General features: G+C 39.4%; 1 protein-coding gene across 1 annotated transcript in view; it reads right to left on the bottom strand.

Annotated features, from left to right (window-relative positions):
- Window positions 1-466: 466 nt before the first annotated feature.
- Window positions 467-20,186, bottom strand: part of gtf3c3 (general transcription factor IIIC, polypeptide 3) — a 26,529-nt gene continuing 6,809 nt past the window's right edge. The window contains exons 2-19 of the mRNA XM_008430591.2: window positions 19,697-19,763; window positions 18,634-18,956; window positions 18,443-18,566; window positions 18,178-18,369; window positions 16,472-16,637; window positions 16,251-16,398; window positions 16,030-16,174; window positions 10,364-10,464; window positions 10,110-10,281; window positions 6,958-7,160; window positions 5,992-6,093; window positions 4,646-4,778; window positions 4,317-4,542; window positions 4,183-4,237; window positions 3,959-4,094; window positions 1,679-1,803; window positions 1,432-1,584; window positions 467-984 (exon numbers count right to left, since the gene is read on the bottom strand). Coding sequence (XP_008428813.1) covers window positions 862-984; window positions 1,432-1,584; window positions 1,679-1,803; window positions 3,959-4,094; window positions 4,183-4,237; window positions 4,317-4,542; window positions 4,646-4,778; window positions 5,992-6,093; window positions 6,958-7,160; window positions 10,110-10,281; window positions 10,364-10,464; window positions 16,030-16,174; window positions 16,251-16,398; window positions 16,472-16,637; window positions 18,178-18,369; window positions 18,443-18,566; window positions 18,634-18,956; window positions 19,697-19,763 — 2,694 coding nt within the window. The 3' untranslated portion in view covers window positions 467-861. The remainder of the gene's footprint in view (window positions 985-1,431; window positions 1,585-1,678; window positions 1,804-3,958; window positions 4,095-4,182; window positions 4,238-4,316; window positions 4,543-4,645; window positions 4,779-5,991; window positions 6,094-6,957; window positions 7,161-10,109; window positions 10,282-10,363; window positions 10,465-16,029; window positions 16,175-16,250; window positions 16,399-16,471; window positions 16,638-18,177; window positions 18,370-18,442; window positions 18,567-18,633; window positions 18,957-19,696; window positions 19,764-20,186) is intronic.

The following is a 20,186-nucleotide window of genomic DNA, read 5'->3' as shown; positions in this document are numbered from 1 at the left end:
TAAAAAAAAAACATTCCAAATCAAAAATGTATTCTGAATAGAATCATGACTGTAAAGCCTGAATCGCTACACACTGAAAGATTCACATTGCTAGCAACTTTTTTTATCTAATCTACCTGTGACGATTTCCTTGGTGACTTCAAATAGTATCAGGTCACCTGTGAGGTGGTACAGCAAATTAAACCTCAGAACTGTACGCTACTTTGTGTTGGTCTTTCACTCAACAAAATGCACTGAAGTTTGTGTCTGTAATGTGACTATGAAAAATTCATTAAAAAAAGAATTGTGTGGGGTGTTGTGGTGGCGCAGGGGTTAAACCCAACCCACATAAGGAGGCCTTAGTCCTCAACACGGCTGTTGCAGGTTTGATTCCCTGCCTGATGACCTTTGCCCCATGTCTTCCCCTTCTCTCATTACTCACTTTCCTGTCAATTCACCATTAAATAAAGGCCACTAGAGGCAATAAAACCTTTAAAAAAAGAAATTGTATTGAACTAGTGTACCACAATGCAGACATTGTGTTGCATAAAGGCCCTACATTTGTGAAAATTGCAGGGTAAAATTTTCTTTTACATGTTATCTGCATCAACATCAGAGATGACAAACCAAATTTTGACCATTCCTAAAACAATGGTCAAGGGCTGCACAAAATCGTTCCGCGGGCCACAATCAATGACGAGAGAAAATTCAAAAGTAGCCATAGGTATGACAAAGTACAAATTACATTTATTTTATTTACAATATTGGAACTTTGTACTGTTGTTTTACAATTAAAAACAAACAAAGTTGTCTTAACATTTTCCCTGCAGGTAAAATCAGAAATCCCCACATTTGAAAGTGCTTTATAGATATAGCACCTCATCACATAGTGCAATGAGTTCTGATGAGCTGCCGCGCCATCGCCGTGTTCCCACTGGCCTGATAGATGAGTGATAAGTTAAAAGCAATCTCTCTCCTCAAATCAACCTGATCTTCTGAAATTCCCTACAAGAGGAAAGAGAAGTTTACATTTAAACAGTCAGACCATCGTCATGAACTTTCAATTATATGATAGACTAGAGCCGTATTAAGAAAAAAATTAATTTCAAGAACGTCATAAAATTACAAGAATAAACTAAAGAGAATAAACTTCAAACAATGAAAGACTAAAGTTGTATTATGAGAATAAAGTTTTAATATTACCAGAATAAGATTGTAATGACTGTATTCTCATATACAACTTTATTCTCATTTGACTTTTTTCTCACAATATTATGACTTTACTTGTGTTTTATAATGACTTTATTATTACGAGAATAAAGTCATAATATTGCAAGAATAAAGTTATAATTTTATGGCTATTCTCGTAATACTATGACTTTCTCGTATTATTTTGACTTTATTGTCGTAATACAACTTCATTCAAAACGTCCAGCTGTGTAGTTCACCTACATCCAGTTTCCATGCAGGTAGCGACAACGCCTTTTGGTAATAATGTATGGCCAAATGTGTGAGGCCCATCTGGTGCAGAGCTCGGCCCAGATTGTACATGCTCTCCTGACACTCTCCACGCAGCTCCACGTATCGCCACAAGAAGGAAAATCCCTACAAACACCAAGACAAAATTCTAAAAACCCCAATCAGCTGCAGGAAGAGTAAGGGAAACAACCAGAGCAAGATGAACTGGAACAACATGTACCTGCAGTACTAAAGCATGACGTTTGGCTACATACTTCTGGGATGCCATGTGGAAAAAAGTGAGACCCACATAAAGGCTGTGCAGTGGGTTTTCTGGGTGGGTCTTTAAAGCCTGAACGTACTGACCTGAAAAACACAAACATATGAAACACTTTCAGCATATTACAATGGAGGAACTTCATTAGCATTTTTACCTAAATATACTGTCTACATGCACCTGCTAAAATGTCAGGTTTCTGGGTAAAAAGAATGAGACAACAAATCATTTAAAAGCATGTTCCAAATTCAACAAGATATGTATTACGTTTAAATAACAAGTCCATTAGACAAATTAACAAAACAGGAGCCAGAGATGTTTATAGAACATTTTTTAACAAGTCTTTTGTTCCAAGTCAAAGTCAAGTCTGCACTGATCAAAATCGAAATATTTCCCCACTGAGCCTGTCTGTATTCTGCATTTGATGTAGTTTAGGAATTCTGTTACTTAAAATGCTAATCTTGAAATTTTTTAGAAAAAAAGCATCTTTTCTTCAAATTTAATTCAACATGGTACAAGCTGCTTCATTTTATAGTGAAAATTGATCAAATATATAATGTTTACCCGGTTACAAATATAGACGGGTATTTATAGCAATAAAAACAACTAAAAGATTAAAACTTGTAAAATGTTGAATTTTGTAACATAGGAAAGAGGTTTCCTATAAGGAAGTTGATTTCTGTTCATATTGTCTACTTTTTTGTTTGCTTTTCTTCTCACTCAGTGTATGAGTGAGGTGCAGTGTGGAGAGTAAACAAGAACGTCAAAGTTCTGCAAATCTCTCAGACTGTGTGGACAGAAGTTGTCCACAGACTTCAAGTGATAAAGATTTTTCATCAGATTTACTTCTGAACTTTGGCTGGGCCAGTACATAACTTGACTGTTCTTCCAGCGAAGCATTTCTTTTGTTACATTTTGACGGATGCTCAGACTCACTTTGGTGTCGAAAAATAAAGCCACTCTTCATGTTAAGCTTTCTAGTCGAGGAATGTTTTCGGTCAAAACTGATTGATGCTTACAACTTTTAATTCTATCCAGATTATTCATAATCTGGATATAAATGCAATATAATATATAATATAATATATCCATATATATCCTGTAAGGACTTTCCCCAAGTCCTTACAGGAACTCAGACAAGAAATCGGTTGGGATAAAATATAAGTTTAGTCCAAGTAGAACTTGTAGATGATCAACATGATGTTATGCACTGTTCCAGTCTGAGGCAGGCCATGTAGCTTAAAATGCAATAATTACAGAATCACATTTACTGATAARTTCATCAATATCCCAGCAGGATTAATGAGTCTGATGTTTCAGATACCAGTACATTCTTACCAACATGGGTAATATACGTTATACACATGTAGCACGTTATTTACATCTGGAAATTTTGCACATGTGCACAATGCTGCAGGAGAAAAGAAAAAGCCTTTTGCTTGCCATCCATAACCACTCGATGGTGGTAGAACAATTCTGTTAACAAAATGAAACCTGAAGATTTATGCATTATTAATTTAGTGCCGAGTTCCACAGCAAAGGGAAAATAATGCAGAAAAAAACCATGGAGAATAACTCAAAACTACTCTTTCTTCTCGCTCTCTGTGTCTGCAAAGAGTCTGTATGCAGACAAACTTCCCAGAGCAACTGAAGTTTCAGGATTCAACGCCAAAAAACACAAACAGAACATTCAGTCCGTAACACTTTTATGTTTTCAGGCTTGATGTTTATTTTGCGATTGAGTGATTGCTGTAGATTAGCTACCACTGCAGTACCACAGCCATGGCTATGGTTGATTAGGGTTAATTCATTTAAACACCTGCTCTACTGATGATCTGTTTTAACTGAACCGAAACACATCAACATCTACATGTTATCTAGTTGTCAGAGTTGGCAATCAGCAGCAAAGCACTGTGTCCCTTTTTCTTTTATACATCAGTGCATTTAAGATTTAGTCTGTTTTGTTGACAACTCAACAGCTAAAGCCAATGGTCGTAATCATCGGTGAGAACTTTTTTGCCTTCCAGTACAGAGATTGGAGGAGGCGGGATCTTGTGGACATGACGTCATGCTGCATTGTGTTAATATTCTTTCTCAAATACATTTTTAGGAGGGAATAAAATACAGGGACCTCTTATTTACTCCCATTTCCACCTCAAGACGTAGTTATTCATAAAATAAGGTAGCACCATTTGCAAATCTACCAACTCCTAAATAATGCTAATGTATTCTAGCCTGGCGTACCTAGAGCATGCTTGAAGCTTCCAGACACCATGGCGTTGTGTCCGCAGAGAACACACAGCGCATGGTTGTCAGGATGCTTCAACAGCAGCCGCAGACAGAAGCGGTGGTGGCGCTGGTGCTGGGACGATATTGTCAGCTAGTGAGAAAGAAACAATCAGGTAATATACTGCAACATGTACCTGGCATTTTATCCAATATGTGAAAACAGAGATAAGGAAAGATACCTGATGAAAAATGTTCCAAAACTGAGGTAGATCTACGTTTTCTATAAGCATTAATCTGATGAAGAAAAAACTAAAATCAATAAACCCTTTATGCCACAGTATACATTACTCTGCTTTTATTTCTCCATCTGCACCTGATGTAGTTGTATGCCTTATAGTAGTTTTGGTTTAGGACGGTGGCAGAGAGGCCAAAGAACTCCAGTTCCTTCCTCCTGGGCTTGTTGTCATAGAAGGAGTAGAACTCCATGGCCGACTCCACGAGGAGATCCACCTCCTCGTAACGCTGCAGGTCACACAGCCCCAGCAGGCAGCTGAGCAACAGCTGCCACCAGTCGTCTTTGGATAAAACGTTGGTTTTACCTGAGCACAAAGATTAGATAAGAAGGTGTTTTAGAACAACCTGCCTAAGGATCTGGGAAAAATGTGGAAGATTCAAATGATTCCAGTTTATCTGTCTACATACACATGTTGTCCAGATAGGCACTTTCATGGTCGGCGATTTCTGGCAGCATGTCTTCAATCTTCACAAGTCTCAGGTGGTTCTGTCCTGCTAGAGTTACAGAACGAACACACACCTTGGCCCGTTGCATAGCAACCTGGAAACACACCATCACATGTTATTTGACATGCTTCAAATGCTGGGAGTGAGAGGATTTGTCCTGCCACAGTGGATTTTACTGGACAATAAATGATCCCAGTAATTATTACAGTAACCTATAATGTTTTGAGACCATTTTTAGGTAATATATTAATAATGGCACAATAAAACAAGTTTGCCCTCTCAAAGACTAATAAAGTGTTTGTAAAGAACTCAGCACTGGAACTGGAAGTCATTTTAAATATTCAAAATAAAACAACAACCAAAATCAATAAATAAAAATGGAAATAAATGCCACACGAGGGGTTGCAGGGTAAATATGGTAAATGTGGTCAAATACAGTAAATATTTTCCATATTTGATCAGAATTTTTCTTAAACTGACGGAAAAAACTGAAGCTCGTCCTTCATTTTGACAAGTTACAATTCACACCCTTGACTATTGGTGGAGACGTGGGACACTTTCAATTCTTTGCACATTGCGGAGGTAAATAAATCAATCAATAAAAAACATCTCTTCTGAATATCATCTCTGACATGGACACTGAAGTAAATGCATCCTGCTGACGGCGAGCCGACAAGACGCTTTGGAGTGTGAATGGTTAAAAAGCACATTCCAAACTTTGGCTGAAGTGATGCATTTTACAAGCCTACAGTACATCCAGAACAGAGAAATCTAAAGAGAAAGCTACGTTGTGGTAATCTGTTTATTGTTTAAACTGTGGAGTAGACAGTTAACCTTGTTAAAGAAATGTAATGAGTTAATTAGACTAACAAGCGCAGTGTGCTGAACAAGTAAATGTGCACATGGCTCCACCTTGTGCTGCTCGAGCTGCAGAAATATCATCTTTTCAAATTTAGTTCCACCTTGCGATTGTGTCACAATTATTGTTGATTCTTCACAAAATAATAATAATTTTAGATCTTTATGTTTGAAGCCTGAAAAGCAGCAAAAGGTTGAATAGTTCAAGGAGGCCAAATACTCTCGCAAGGCACTGTATGTTTCATCCTGTCAGTCAAACTGATGAACAAAAAGTCTAGCGCAACCTCTGCACTAGCATAACTGAAACAATCAATAAAATAGGTAATGTCTCTGTAAACAAAAGTGCCCTTCAAAAAACATTATCAGAATAGAAATGATCAAGCTCCTTCTAATTTATCATGCGATTAATAGATTATTTGCTTATTGCAACAGGCTTAGACAAGAGTTACCTTGAGAAGCATAGAGATCATGGTGATCATAGCATCCAGATAATCCTCCATTTTACCCTGCGTCTTGAGCAGCGTGGAGCGATGCAGCAGCAGCTTCAATTCCTACCATTACAACACACACAATTGGCCTGGATGGCAATTAAATATTTTCCATTTCTAGAACTTTATAGGAAATTAAAAAAAATAAAAATACCTGAGCTGATGTACATGATCTAGTTTATATATTTTGGATCAAAATTATTAGATTCTATTTCTTCTTTTGCTCGTTCCTTTGGTAAGGTAGGATAAGTTCATTTTATTTATATAGGACATTTTCAGCAACAAGGCAATTCTAAGTGTTTTACATGAGTTAAAAGGAAATACAAACAAAATAACATTGGTTTGTTATTTTGTTTGTATTTCCTCTTCTGCACCATTGCATTTAATTAAGTTAATTTAATCACTTTTATTGAAATAAAAACAACAATAGCTGTTGATGTGCAAGTACATTATACGCAAGCAAAGTTCTAAAAAACAAAGAACAGTTGTCACTAACCAATACTGGAGCCCCACCGTTCACGGCATCGAGCCATTCAAAAAAAACGAATCGCTCATGAATGAATCGATCCTCTCAGCAGGTTATGACTTGGCTTCCTGTGATCACATACATAGTCGTGGTGTTGTTTTCTTTCCACCGGTATCTTAAGTTTTTCTTTTGAGTAATCTGGTTTAAAGCCAGTTATTAGTCATTTTTATTTTTAATCAAAACCCTTTGGTAAGCTAACTGTATGCGTCGCACTTTGAGTTCACGTCACGGCAAATAAATAGATCTTTACATGCAGTATCTTACAGACCACTAGGGGGCATCAGTAGAGCACCAGTGGTCCAGGGACCACAGTTTGACAGAAAGACTCTTAGATGCTCCCCCAACAAAAACATCCCTAATTCAGCAGACATAAAAAGGACATACAAAGAACACAGCCTGACCTTCTGTGCAGCAGATGAATCCTGGGCCAGCGTGTCACTATCATACATGGACTCCAACGCTTTCAGAGCACAGTCCATCCGCCCCAGCTGCTGCTGCACCGTGGCAAGAGACAGCCGGGCCTCTAGGTGCAGCGGGGCCATTTCCACCACCTTGGTGTAGCTCTCTGCTGCCTCCTTCATGTGGCCCAGAGCCTTAAGACACTCTGTGACACAAGCAGGGGACATCACTTGAAAACACACAAGCTGCGCTTCCATTACAAATGCGCTCAATATTCCAGTAATGTCATAAAAAAAAATACAATTTTGTAATTCAGAAAAGCAAATAAAATCATACGTGAATAAGATATGATTTGGTTTTTTTAGTGCAATGTCAAATTGCACAATTATATGGTCAGTAGAAATGCTGCAAATGTCCTCCTGCAAAGAAAACACATTACATCCAAACAGGCTTCCAACTAATTTTTATATAAAAATTTCAGACTTTTCCAGACTTGCAAGAAGGAAGATAATGAAAGAATGGGGGTAGGATGCAGGAAAGGAGAAAGGAGAAAAATAGAAAGTAGGAAAAATTAAAAGAAGGAATGACATAAAGAAGGAAAGAAGAAAGTAAGGTTATTTGGGGGGAGCCCAGATATTTTTGATAATTGAGGTTAAGTCTCCCTTTGTATTTTTTTAATCCTGCCCACCATTCTAGGACTAAGTATAAAATCCTGCAAGACTTTGTGGGATTTGAGTTTTTAAAAGTAGAGTGGGGCCAATTGTTTGGTCTCCAAGAGAATATGGTGGATAAGGAAGTTTAGGGTGGGACGCTGCAGGTGGGCATTAAATCATTTGCTTTTCATTTTTGATTATTATGTTCCTAATGATGCACCTTGCAGTATCTAGATGCCTCAAATCTTCAAAAGAATGGGTTTTCTTGGGCTTAAAAATTGGAATAAGTTAACTGGTGAGTGTTTGTCTCATTGTTTAGAGCATGCTAATGCTAACATTAGCATGGTATATTAAGGCTGATGCTATGTTTTTGTTGATGACCATTTAGTTAATATTTTTTGATGAAAGAGAGCTACATATTCTCCGAAGGTTAAATATTTAACATTTAATTCTAATATTACTGAAAATAAGGAGTACTTTATTTGAATTATTGTCAGTGTATTGGGTTAAGATAACCAGTTAAGTGAATCATTTACATGCATATTTACGTTAATTGTGTGGTTATGGTATTAATATTGACATGATATTGACTAATATTAAGAGGAAATGGACTGAATGTTGGTCCTGTTTTTGCTGGCCAGGTCCCCATTTGATGGTGAGCTACTACTAGCTTTTCGGCCCAAGAAACCTGGAAGTTCAACTGGTGGATTTCCATCTGTAGCCTGTGGGGACAGGATACAATCAATACCTGTTGGACCTGCTAAAGACTGATTCAGTCTTTTGATTCCTTGACTGGTGATCGTTTAAACTGAACGGGACTATTATTACTCGTGCAGGAGTTATGGACATATGGACATTTTTGAAGGAATTAATCATCAATTTATTTGGAAAGGTTTGTGGTTAATGGAAAATTGAACCCTTTATTTGATGAAAGTTTATCCTGTATATATTGTAAATAATTTTTCCAAGTACAATATAAATCACCTTTTGCACTATTTTTCTGTCTCTGGTGTGATAAATACAACCCTGATCCTCCCTGAGTATTATCTTTAGGTCTTCTGATAAATAGCCCCTTACTTGAGATGCTGACTTTCCTCTGCTCTCAATGAAGGCGGATGCTTTTTTCCTCTGCTCCCTCCCTGCCATGCCTGCCTTGCTTGCTTTGTTTTGTCCTGTCTTTTTCTATATTCTTAGAGTTTCTCTTTGCACATCATCCAAATCTACAAATTATGGATCTGGTCAACCGGTCTGTCAATGCAATTGATCAAATTTTTGACAGGAAGTCTGGACACAGGAGAGCCTCTTGTCCTGCGGGGACACACCCGGCAGGATTCACCCTGGATTTATTCATGATAACAGGATTTCTGCTGTTTGAAGCTTGTGGATTCCTGGATTATCGACAAATTTGTGACGGACTTGGCCAAACTAGCAAACACTCAGACTGTTGGTGTGGACAGAGACAAGGACTCTAAAACTCTCTAACAAGTTGGAATCGATCTTGGAGAAGCTGCTAGTTTCGGCTCAGTGGAACGACCAAACTAATTTGGATGATTGGGAACTGAGATGTATCGGAGAGACTTTAGGGAAGATTGAAATTTATAATCTTCCCAACCTAAGACATTCTGCTTCTGAATTGGCTTCCCCCGTGTGGCCTTGGAAGGGCTGCATATCTCCAATCTCCTTGAAGATATGTAAACATAATGTTCATTCCCACCTCACCCCCTCCTGTAACCATAGAGCTGTGGAGCTGAGCGCTCCCAAGGACATCATTCCTCGACAAACAACACCTCTATCGGACTTCGCCAGGAGACTCAGCCACCTGATTTCATGGCCCTTTGACGTCACTGCCTTCACTCATGTCTCCGTTTTGCCCCTTTGTTTTGCGTGAATGTTGCCATTTGCATTAATGTGTCCTTTCCTCTTTTTTGTGCCCTTTCCTTTGGTTTGTTATTTTGTTTGTATTTCCTTTTAATTCATGTAAAGCACTTCGAATTGCCTTGTTGCTGAAAATGTGATATAACTAAAATTTGTATCGCTCCTTCTACCAAAGGCTGGATGAAAAAAGCCTTCATTTAATTTGTTGTTTTGGGTATTCAGTTGATTTTTTTTCAGGCATTCAAAATGTTTTCCAGTTCAGATGTGAAATGCTTGTTAGAAAGTTTATTGGTCTTCAAGAGGCTGTAATTGCATTGCTATGTAATTACTCTTATATTTGTTCTCTAAAAGAGTCTTAAAATAACAACATGATCGTTTATTGCAATAACTTGTCAGACAATTTATCGTCTAGCAAAATTTGTTATTGTGACTGGCCTATTAAAAAAAAAAGGGAGAGAAACAGAACATTAGACACCGAGACAGGAAAGAGACCTAATCACAATTTTTTTACTATACTCATCACTTTGGCCCTCACCTATTCAGATCTGAATTATGAAAAAAATCTATACCCTATGTCTATGTCTGTCAGAAGGACATTTTAAGTCTGTCAGTGACTAAGCTCCCACCTGCGTGCCGCAGCCAGACCACAGCTAGGTCGTACTTCTCAGAGACGACGAGGGCCGATAGCAAAGGCAGAGCAGACGTGTAGCGCCCCTGCTCCAAGTAAGCTTCAGCCACATCTAGGTATAGGTCCCCGATCTCCTCCGGACTCTGCTCCATCAAAGTCGACACTAAGCCCTGCAGAAACAAAAAACCTGCACTAAAGTGGGCTCATGGTTTCTAAGCTGTGGACTGATACAAAGTGATGACTTGTCTTTACCTCAGACGGTGTGAAAACATTTAGCTGTATGAGGCAGACAATGAGCTTGGCCCTGAGATCAACTGGGACACTGTCCGGAACATGAACATCCAGAATTTCATCTGCAGGAACATCAGACACATAATTACAAATACTACCGTATTTTCGACACTATAAGGCGCACCGGATTATAAGACGCACCTTAAATGAATGGCCTATTTTAAAACGCTTTCATATATAAGGCGCACCACATTATAAGGCGCATAGACTCTACAGTTACGGTTGCTACCCGTCCCGTCCGTTCTCTACAAATGTGGATGTGTAATAATAAAGAAGTGGTCCTCCAGTACTTTATATACTAGGCTGTCCCAGTCATTGTTTCACTCACGGTGTTGGTGTTGCGATATTGTGCCCAAATGCCTTCTGGGTAACACAGACCAACCGACAGGCTGCCGCCGCAGTCTCTGTCTCTCTTCCCCCTTATACATTTAAACCCCCTGGCTTTAAATGTATAAGGGTTGGTCCCTTGGTAAGCCTAGTTGAAGCACCCCGGATCAATGTCTAAAGCCACTTTGTTGACATAAARAATGTYAACAAAACAATCCGACTCCGGTCGGCAAGGAGAGCCTTCTGTGACTGGGCCGGGGCGTGGCCGGACGATGGTCACCCTTCTCCGTTTGCGCACAGCATGTTCATGGAAAATGTGGTGCTAAATGACCTGCAGACGACCTCCTTCTAGATGGTCAGTAGGTAGATAGGTCAGTCAAACTTTATTAACAAACCAGCTTTCTGACAACTATCCCAGCATGCACCGCTGCTTCTTCTTCTCAGGGGGGAAATGAAGTCGACGGCTGCTTACCGTAGTTGCGGCTCATATATAAGGTGCACGGTTGGCTTTTGAGGAAATTGAAGGTGTTTAGATGCGCCTTATAGTGCAGAAAATATGGTTCTTATACTTCCCAATCCTCTTACCTGTGAAAGTCTTTTTTTTTCTTTCATTTTGTTTCATAGCTAAAGCACTTGATAGTGAACATAGAAGAGGGGAGAAAAAAGTTAAACCAGAAAGTTTCTGAAGAAATTTAAAAGAGGCATGCCAAAGTATGCTGGGTTGGAACACAGCACTCTGATCTGAATCAGTGTTGCGCTGCTTAACGAGGACTAAATGCATTCAGTATGCATTAGTCCAAATGTTAAGGTTACCTCAAGTAGCATATGGGGTATCACTAGCATGTTGATTTACATCAACTCACTCTATTAGGAATGATAAAAATAGCTAATTTATATACATATATTTAGTTACAGCTGCAGTAGGTCTCTGCCCTTTCTTCTTGCAGGGTTCTGGAGAAAGTTGGCTGTTGGAAAATGGAGATTTGCCATTTGTTTGTACCAGTCATGCACTTCCTTATGGTTGTTGGTTAAAAATGTGGTATTTTCTGACCCGTTTTATTCTGGAGGTTGTTTTTGAAAATGGGTACAATGGGCTCTTTTTTGGTTTCCCCAACTTTAGAACTGCTGGAAAAGTTTAAAAAGAAGCAGATTTCTCAAGTAGCTGAACACTTTAAAATTGATTTAGAAGTTGCAAAAGAACTAAAGTTACCTCAGCTCAGCTAATGAGCTTCTTTAAGGACAAACCTTTAAAACTGAATGTCTTTACCATTCCTCTTTCAGATGCTGATGTGACAGACCCAACTTCCCTTGGTTCAGATCCTTTAACTACTGCCTCAAGGTTGGAGGACGAATTGTCGTGTCCAACAGTTTCTCAAGTCTGTCAATTAGAATTTCAGTTTGAGAGAACCGAGTTTGAAATGCAGTTTGAGTTGGAAAAATTGCGGCTAGAACATGAGCTTGAAGAGAGACAAAACTAGCTTTCCAGGAAAAAATGCCTGGCATGTGAGCAAGAGGAAAAGAGGTTGGCACATGAGTTGGAGGTGAAAAAATGATCTTGGGAAGCTGAGCGTCTGAAGTTGAGGTCTGAGGGCAGATTAAGTGGTGGATCTGTTAATCTGCCCAAAGGTGGTGGGTTTTCTGGACATAACTTGGTTAACATGTTGAAGCTGTTRCCTARGTTTAATGAAMRAGATCCTGATGTGTTTTTCTCTTTGTTTGAGGACATGGCAGAGGACAATGACTGGAGTGATCTAGATTGCTCCATGCTGCTGCAAAGTGTGCTGGTGGGTAAGGCCCAAGAAGCCTAAGCTTCATCAACTTCAGCTGAAAGAAAGGTGTACAAATCTGTTAAAGAAGCTGTTTTGAAGGCTTATAAACTGGTTCCTGAACATTATGGACAACAATTTAGGAAGTGCAGGAAGGCTGAAAAGATCTGGTCTTTTCATCTGGTCAGAGAACAAAACACATAGTTTAATTGCTGGTTATCAGCAGAAGTGGATAACCAGCTTCTGCTGACTCAAAATGGTGTTGGAACAGTTCAAGAACATTATTCCAGATTGAGTTGCCACATATGTTAAAGAACAAAAAGCAAAATCTGCTGCTAAAGCTGCTGTCTTAGCAAGAGTATGTTCTAACCCATAAAACTGTGAGGGATAATTTGAAAGGTGGCCGTAGCTTTAAAGATTCCCACCAAGAATGGTTTCCTAGTAAAACTAGATAGGATCCTACTTTGAAATCTAAAGTGGACTTAGTGACAATTTTTCCTTGTAATTATTGTCACCAGAAGGGACACTAAAAAAAAAGAGTGTCCGCTGAATACCAAAACTAAATCAAGTAGGGGTAAACGGGATCATCAAAAACCTGTGGCTTTAGCCAGTGTTGCACAGCTGCATTCAGTGGAGTCTACACCTCTAGCTAAAGTTGAAAGTGTAAGACCAACTGTTTTAGCTGCACCTGTCGACTTTCAGTCTTTTTCAGAACTGACTGATTCAGATCCCCAGACTTTTGAGAAGGATGTCGGACAAGATTACGCTCCTTTCATCACACATGGGTTTGTTTCTCTGAGTGAAGTTCAAATAAAGTGGCTGTGAAAATTCTGCGTGACACCGGAGCATCCAAGTCTTTCGTATTGGATTCTGTTTTGCCATTTTCTCCATGTTCTGATACTGGTTGTAGTGTCTTAATTAAAGGCATTGGGATGGAAACTTTCTCTGTGCCTCTCCATAGGATCTACTTGCAGTCAGAACTGGTACAAGGAGAAGTAACGATAGGTGTTCATCCTTCTTTTCCTGTAGAAGGTGTTTCTCTCATTCTAGAAAACATTCTGGCAGGTGGATGTGTGTGGTGATATGTTGCACCTCTAGTGGTCCGAGCTTCTCCATCTGTTTCTGTGTCAGACGTATGTGCTCAAGACTTTCCTGAGGCATTTCCTTCTTGTGCAGTAACTCACACCATTAACAGTTCTTTGGCTGATAAGGAGGTTGAGTCTGGTAAGCCTGGTTCTGTTGAGAAGACTGCCTGTTTGCCAACTCTTCCTGTTGCTTTATCACTCAGTAAGATGATTTTTGTCCAGCAAGAAAACACAAACTTAGCTGCTTTGTTTGACCAAGTACCTTCAGCTGAACAGGATACAAATGTCTCATGTGGGTATTTTCTACAAGACAACCTATTGGTACATAAATGGTTGTCTTATGGTGATGGGGATGTTGTTGGTCCAGTTTATCAAGTTGTAGTTCCAGTTAAGTTCAGAAACCTTGTCTTAAAAACTGCTCATGGAGTATTGTTTGGCCATCTTGCTGTCAATAAAACTTAATCGATTTTTACGTCATTTTTATTGGCCGCGTCTGAAATAAAATGTTCCTTATTTTGTGAAAACCTGTCACACTTAAGAGTTAACTGGAAAACCTAATCAAAACTTGAAACCAGCTCCCCTTTCTCCCCAACTTGCAGCTGGTAAGCCTTTTGAACACTTGATCATTGACTGTGTTGGCCCACTGAGTCCTTCAAAGTCAGGATCAGTGTATTTATTGATGGTTATGTGTAAAAGCACTCATTATCCTGCAGCATATGCTCTGAAAACCGTTACAACGAAGTCGGAGATCAAAGCTTTGTCTAACTTCATTTCAGTGTTTGGGATTGCAAAGTTAATTCAGATAGGCAGAGGTATCAATTTTACTTCACGCATGTTTGCTGAGATTTTGAAACAACTTGGTGTAGTCCATTGACAAAGCAGTGCTTATCATGCTCAAAGCCAGGGGGCGCTAGAGCGTTTTCACCAAACCCTGAAGGGATTGTGAGCATAATGCACAGAGTTGAGAGTTGAGTAGAGAGAGGGAAGAAGATCTGCCTTTACGTCCATCTGTCAGTATTTCTACCGTGTTCCTCCAGAAAAAAGTACGTTTTTGGAGTCAGAAATTCAGTATTTGCTGCAGAATGGCCCGGCTAAACCATCTTGCTCCATTTGGGTCTTGCCATGTTTGTTGGTTAAAAAAAACTGATGGTATTTATAGATTCTGTACTGATTACAGGAAACTCAACAGCATTAGAAAACCAGACTCCTACCCACTTCCTCGGATGGAAGACTGTGTTGATCGTGTTAGAACTGCCAAGTATGTGAGTAAATTCAATTTGCTCAAAGGTTAATATCAAGTAACCTTGTCTGCTCGAGCCCAAGAGGTGTCTTCCTTTATCACACCGTCCTGATTATACTCTTATACTGTAATAAGTTTTGGTCTTCAGAATGCATCTGCCACTTCAGCGGTTGATGAACCAAGTGGTTGCCGGGCTGGAAGGTTGTGCTGTCTACTTGGATGATGTAGTGGTCTTCAGTGACACATGGACTGAACACATGCTACGCATCCGCCAACTGTTTCAGTGTCTTCAGGATGCTCAACAAACTGTAAACTTAGCAAAATATGAGTTTGCAAGAGCTACATTAACTTATTTGGAAAAACTTGTAGGGCAAGGACAAGTGTAGACAGTACGGGCTAAAGTCCAAGCCATTGATAGCTTCCCACCTGTTCTGGAGACAGGCCTTCTGCAGGTGTGCTTTGACCTGATTGCAGCTCTGCTGCTTTAACGCTGTCGTACATGCAGCATAGACAGAGGCTTTTCCCTCTCCTTCCTCAGAAGCCCATTTGATTTGGTTTGTATCTTATGGTTGGGTTTTGTTAGGTTTATTTTGGGTTATTTATGGGTTTTGGATTAATCTAATTTGGTTCATCATTTCAAGTATTCCTTTTCAAGTTTTATTTTGTAGTATAATTTAATAAATTTGTTTTTCTTGAAGTCAGAAAATCCTTGTGTGGTCTCCTTTAATTTTACCCCCCAAACGATCCATGTAGACGTAACATTCTGATTTGGAAGGCCAGCAACGTCGTTGGAGTGGAGCTGGACTGTCTGACAGTGATGTCAGAGAGAAAGATCCTGTCCAAGAGCAATATTACATAAAGAGTCTGTCTGCTCCAGTTAACAATTAGTTGATTGGTAAATTAGATTATTTCAATAATCATTTCATCATGATTAATCCGATTATTTCTTTCATCCCCAATATGTACAAAATTTATCAGAACACTTATGAAAATATTGTCTAAGTTGTTGTCTTTGGACATTGCAGAATTATAAAGCTGCAGGAGCAAAGTTTCTTAATTTTGGTTTCTTAATTTTAATGTTAATTAAGAAGGCTTAATTAACAGCAAAAGTCTGCAAGAAGACTTCCAAGCAGGAGCCAATGAGATTTTTGTTTCCACAAAGACGCATACTGCCTGAACACAAACAAAGAGGTTGGGTAATGAACTCACCGTTGTCCTCTGCAGTGTTTGACTTTGTGCCCTCTTCCCCTTCCTTCTGCTGCTCCTCTGTCTCCATGTCCTTCATAGACAGAGCTGAGCTTTCTGATGGGGCCTCTGCTCGAATAAACACAATGTCTGCAAATTTGACCAGAACCTAGAGCAGATACACACACCTTAGATATAGAACACACTTTACTCTGACACTCCATTGCATAGACAAATATCTGAACCTGCAGGGTCTTCTTGTACTGGCGGTTGCAAATGTAGAGCTCAGCTGCCATGTTGAGGAAGTCATCGCTGACCAAGCCAGGGTGTCGGACCAGACCTTCCTCTATCACACTCAGTGCTGAGGGCAGGTCATTGCTCTCATAGTAACTCCTGCAACACAAACAGATGAAATGCTGCCTACCTGGCTGGATGCATGTGCAATCAGTACTAAAAAATCCATTACTTAGCCATGTCTTTGGATAACTGCATGAAGTGCTCCCCATCCTCCTGCGGCAGCAGAGACAGGATCTTGCGGTAGCCGTCCATGCACTGCTTGTGCTCCCCCAAGCGCATCTGGAGGCTGGAGCGTTCCCACAGGTAGCGGACATTGGTGGGATCATACTTGATGGCTGCAGGAAAGAGGTCAATCAGGGGTCACTATGACTTTAAACACATTGACTGTCGCCTACGTAGCACGGCTTAGACCAGAATGTGATTGGGCTTCAGACAGATTTGACTGATGTTTAGATATTATTCATGTTACCAATTAGAATTGGCCTACTTACCTATGATAAGTGATGAACAGCACTGCAAAAACACAAAATGTTACTAAGTATTTTTAGTCTAGTTTCCATGCAAATATCTTAGCACTCTTGAAATAAGGCAAAACTAGCTTATAAGTAACTTTTCAGTAAGATATATACGCTTGTTTTAAGTGCTTGGGTAGACCTCTAAAGGGTTAACAGAGGTGCAATGTTGTGATGACTACCTGAAGGTGGAGTTTCAGAAAGACAAGGAGTTTTTAAATAGAGCAATTTCAAGGTTTTAAACTACAATGTGAAATTTCTTTTAGGTCATATTTGATTTAACCAGCATTTTTATAACAACTGAATGTTACAAAATTACTTTATTGTGCTATAAAATGGTACTACATGCCTGGAAAATACTATATATTACTGCCCGCTGAAGAAGTTATTGACTTAAAGCAAGCTCTGATTTATTGCTGAAGTTACTTGTAAGTCAGTTTAGTCCGATTTCATGTGTACTAAGATTTTCGCTAGAAATTAGACCAAAACTACCTGGTAAAATGTTGTTTTTGCAGTGAGGTTCTATAAATGCATCAAAACAAAGACCTCCCACCAGTTTCTGTCTATACGTGCAGCAAGTTTCATAGAAATCTGAGGTAATTACACACATCCACAAGTATGCCTCCAAACACACCACTTCCTTGTCAGACTTCAGGCACATCCTGTGGTCTGATGAAACTAAAATCCATGTGTTTGACTATAATGACCATTTACAGAAAAAAGAGAGACTTTTGGAAGCCTGACATCATCCTAACTGTGAAGTACAGGGCTGGCAGTATCATGTTTTGGGGGTGTTGAGCTGTGGGAGGGACTGGTGCACTTCATAAAACAGATGGTGTTGAAAATAAGTGGGCAGAGCTGAAAATATGTCTGTGAGATAACCTGACCCAATTACATCAAAAAGACTTTTTCTGCCAGTTTTATTGTGCTTCTTATGCTTCTTTTATTCTTTGTATTATTTAACATTGATTTTTAGAGTACAGTGCTTCGTGATTTCATGTCTGTGAAAAGCGATTTATAAATAAATATTTACTTACATACTTTACTATTTGACCCAAATCAGGCAGTTCTCATCTATTACACACATTATAAATTTTAGTCTATAATGATTACCAACCTAAAACGAGAAAAGTTTATACTGATTTTATGTCAGGCAGGAAGAAAAGAGCTAGATGTAAATATGTAGTGTAATCTCAATTCAAAACTATTACAACTATCGCAAAAGCTGCACCAGGTCTTCCTCTTTTTTGTAGAAGAGGAACGTTTGGAAAAAAGTGGAAAAAAAACTGAATGGAACATCAAATGTAATGGAGAATCAGACGGTGGTAAAGGTGAGGGACAGGAAGTGACGGAGGTGGCTCACCTTTGGTGTAGCAGATGATGGCCTGCCGGACGTTGTCCTGCTCGAGAGACATGTCGGCCAGTCGGATCCACTCCTCACAGTCTGAAGGGTTGAGGTGGGCAGCGATGAGCCCGAACTGCAGCGCCTTGTCCACATCTCCATTGTCCTCGTAGATCATGGCCAGAGTGGAGAATGGCTCATAGGCCAGAGGAGCTGAAGGACATATGACATGTGAGGAGTCAGATCATCTACTTGTATGAAGGGAGTTAAATGAACAGCTGCTGACATTGTCTTATGATCTCCATGCACATCACGATGGCGTCCTCTTTCTCCCCCCGAGCATAACGGATGTTGGCCTCTCCCATCAGCCCCCTGAGAGCCTGAGGCAGCTTGCTGCCATGACGACGCCCCTGGACAGACATAGTGAGTAAACACAGGTAAAAAAGGAGGCAAGGTGATCTTTGTTCTCCGTATTACCTTCATCAACCTTCTGTTTTCTCGGTTCAGCTCCATCTCCAGCTTGAACACGTCTCCCACCGTCATGTCCTCCTCTTCCTCCTCCTCCTCCTCCTTCTCTTCTTCCAACTTGCTCTTCAGGCCTCTTTTGCCTCCTTGCCTCAGCCTCCTCTTCCTCTCTTTGGTCACTCCCTTCGCCTCCTCTTCTTCCTCCACATTGAAATCCCTATCATCTTTGTCATCAACATAGCTCAAGCTGTCCTCCTCCTCTGAATATGCTGCTGCTGCCGTTTCCCCCAGAATGGAAGCGAAGGCTTGCTGTACTCCTGGGCTGACTCCATCCTCTAAAAGGAAAGAGGAAAATGTTTAGGTCTGTGTACATTTAGGCAGTTCAGTTTTTTTGGTTTGAAACAAAAAAATGAAAACACAAAAAACAGACTTTATTTTTTGTTTATTAAACCAAAAGAACCCACAGACCGGTTTGTTATCCAAGTTTTTATGTTGATGTAATAAGTGAAAAACAAAAAACCAAATTTGTCTTTGTTTTTCATTGTTCATGCTTCAAATGAAAAACTAAAAAATGAAAACTGCTAACAGCTTCAATGGCCTTTTTCAGTAAGATGACTCCATTTGTGGATTTTGTTTCAGTCATTTAGTTCAGGAATTCATTTCAATAAGTAATATTTACTATATAGCTTTATGACATACAGAGTGGGTTACAAGGTATTTTAAAGAAAAAGCATCCAAAATTTTTATGACCTACATCATCTAAAGACTTTTGACTTTCCAGTTGGAGTCCCCCCCGTTGTTTGAAAAGGGGTGTGTTGTTTTTTTTCCTGCCGATTTGAAGAGCAGTGTTTTTGTGTTTAGTGATGTGAAGCACTTTGAAATGCCTTGCTGCTGAAATGTGCTATACAAATAAAATTTGACCTGATTTGATGATTTGTAGTCAAAATAAAGTTCAGGAAGACATGCTCTCTGATGTAGAAAAATCCAAAAACTGAATGGGGCTAAACCAGGATTTGGAACAGCTGAGGGGACGTTTGGTTTTAGGTAATAGCTGTGATCAGGATAGCCATCTTACCAACAGTGGCTTTTGTTTGTGCCGAGGTGGAAGGTTTGTTTTCATCTTCTGTAAGTTCCTCTGAGTCCTGGTGGAAAACGATGATTAGAGGGAGATCCAAGACAGGAATGATTGAGACACAGGGATGCGGGATGGGGGCAGTCAGACAGAGACATGAAGACATCTTGGAGTTTGTGACACAAGCCTCTCAAAACTGCTAGTGTGGGTGCCATTATGGAGAGCCATTTCAGCCAAAATTAAATAAATAAATAAATGGGTGAAATAAATAAAAAATGAGTAAAATAAATCAAAAAATGAAGAAAATGAGTGAAATAAATAAATAATTTGTTAAATAAATAATTTAGCTTTTTCATTAACCCATTTTTTCATTTATTTATTTTTCATATTATCAATTTCTCAATTTCCCTTTTTTCATTAATCTATTTTTCATTTACCCACTTTTCATTAATCTATTTTTCATTTAACCATTTTTTAATTTAGCTTTTTCATT

The sequence above is a fragment of the Poecilia reticulata genome, linkage group LG2 (genome assembly GCF_000633615.1).
Source record: "Poecilia reticulata strain Guanapo linkage group LG2, Guppy_female_1.0+MT, whole genome shotgun sequence".
Classification (NCBI taxonomy): Eukaryota; Metazoa; Chordata; class Actinopteri; order Cyprinodontiformes; family Poeciliidae; genus Poecilia; species Poecilia reticulata.
Note: the sequence above shows the minus strand (reverse complement) of the source record. Positions and strands in the feature narration are given on the sequence as shown.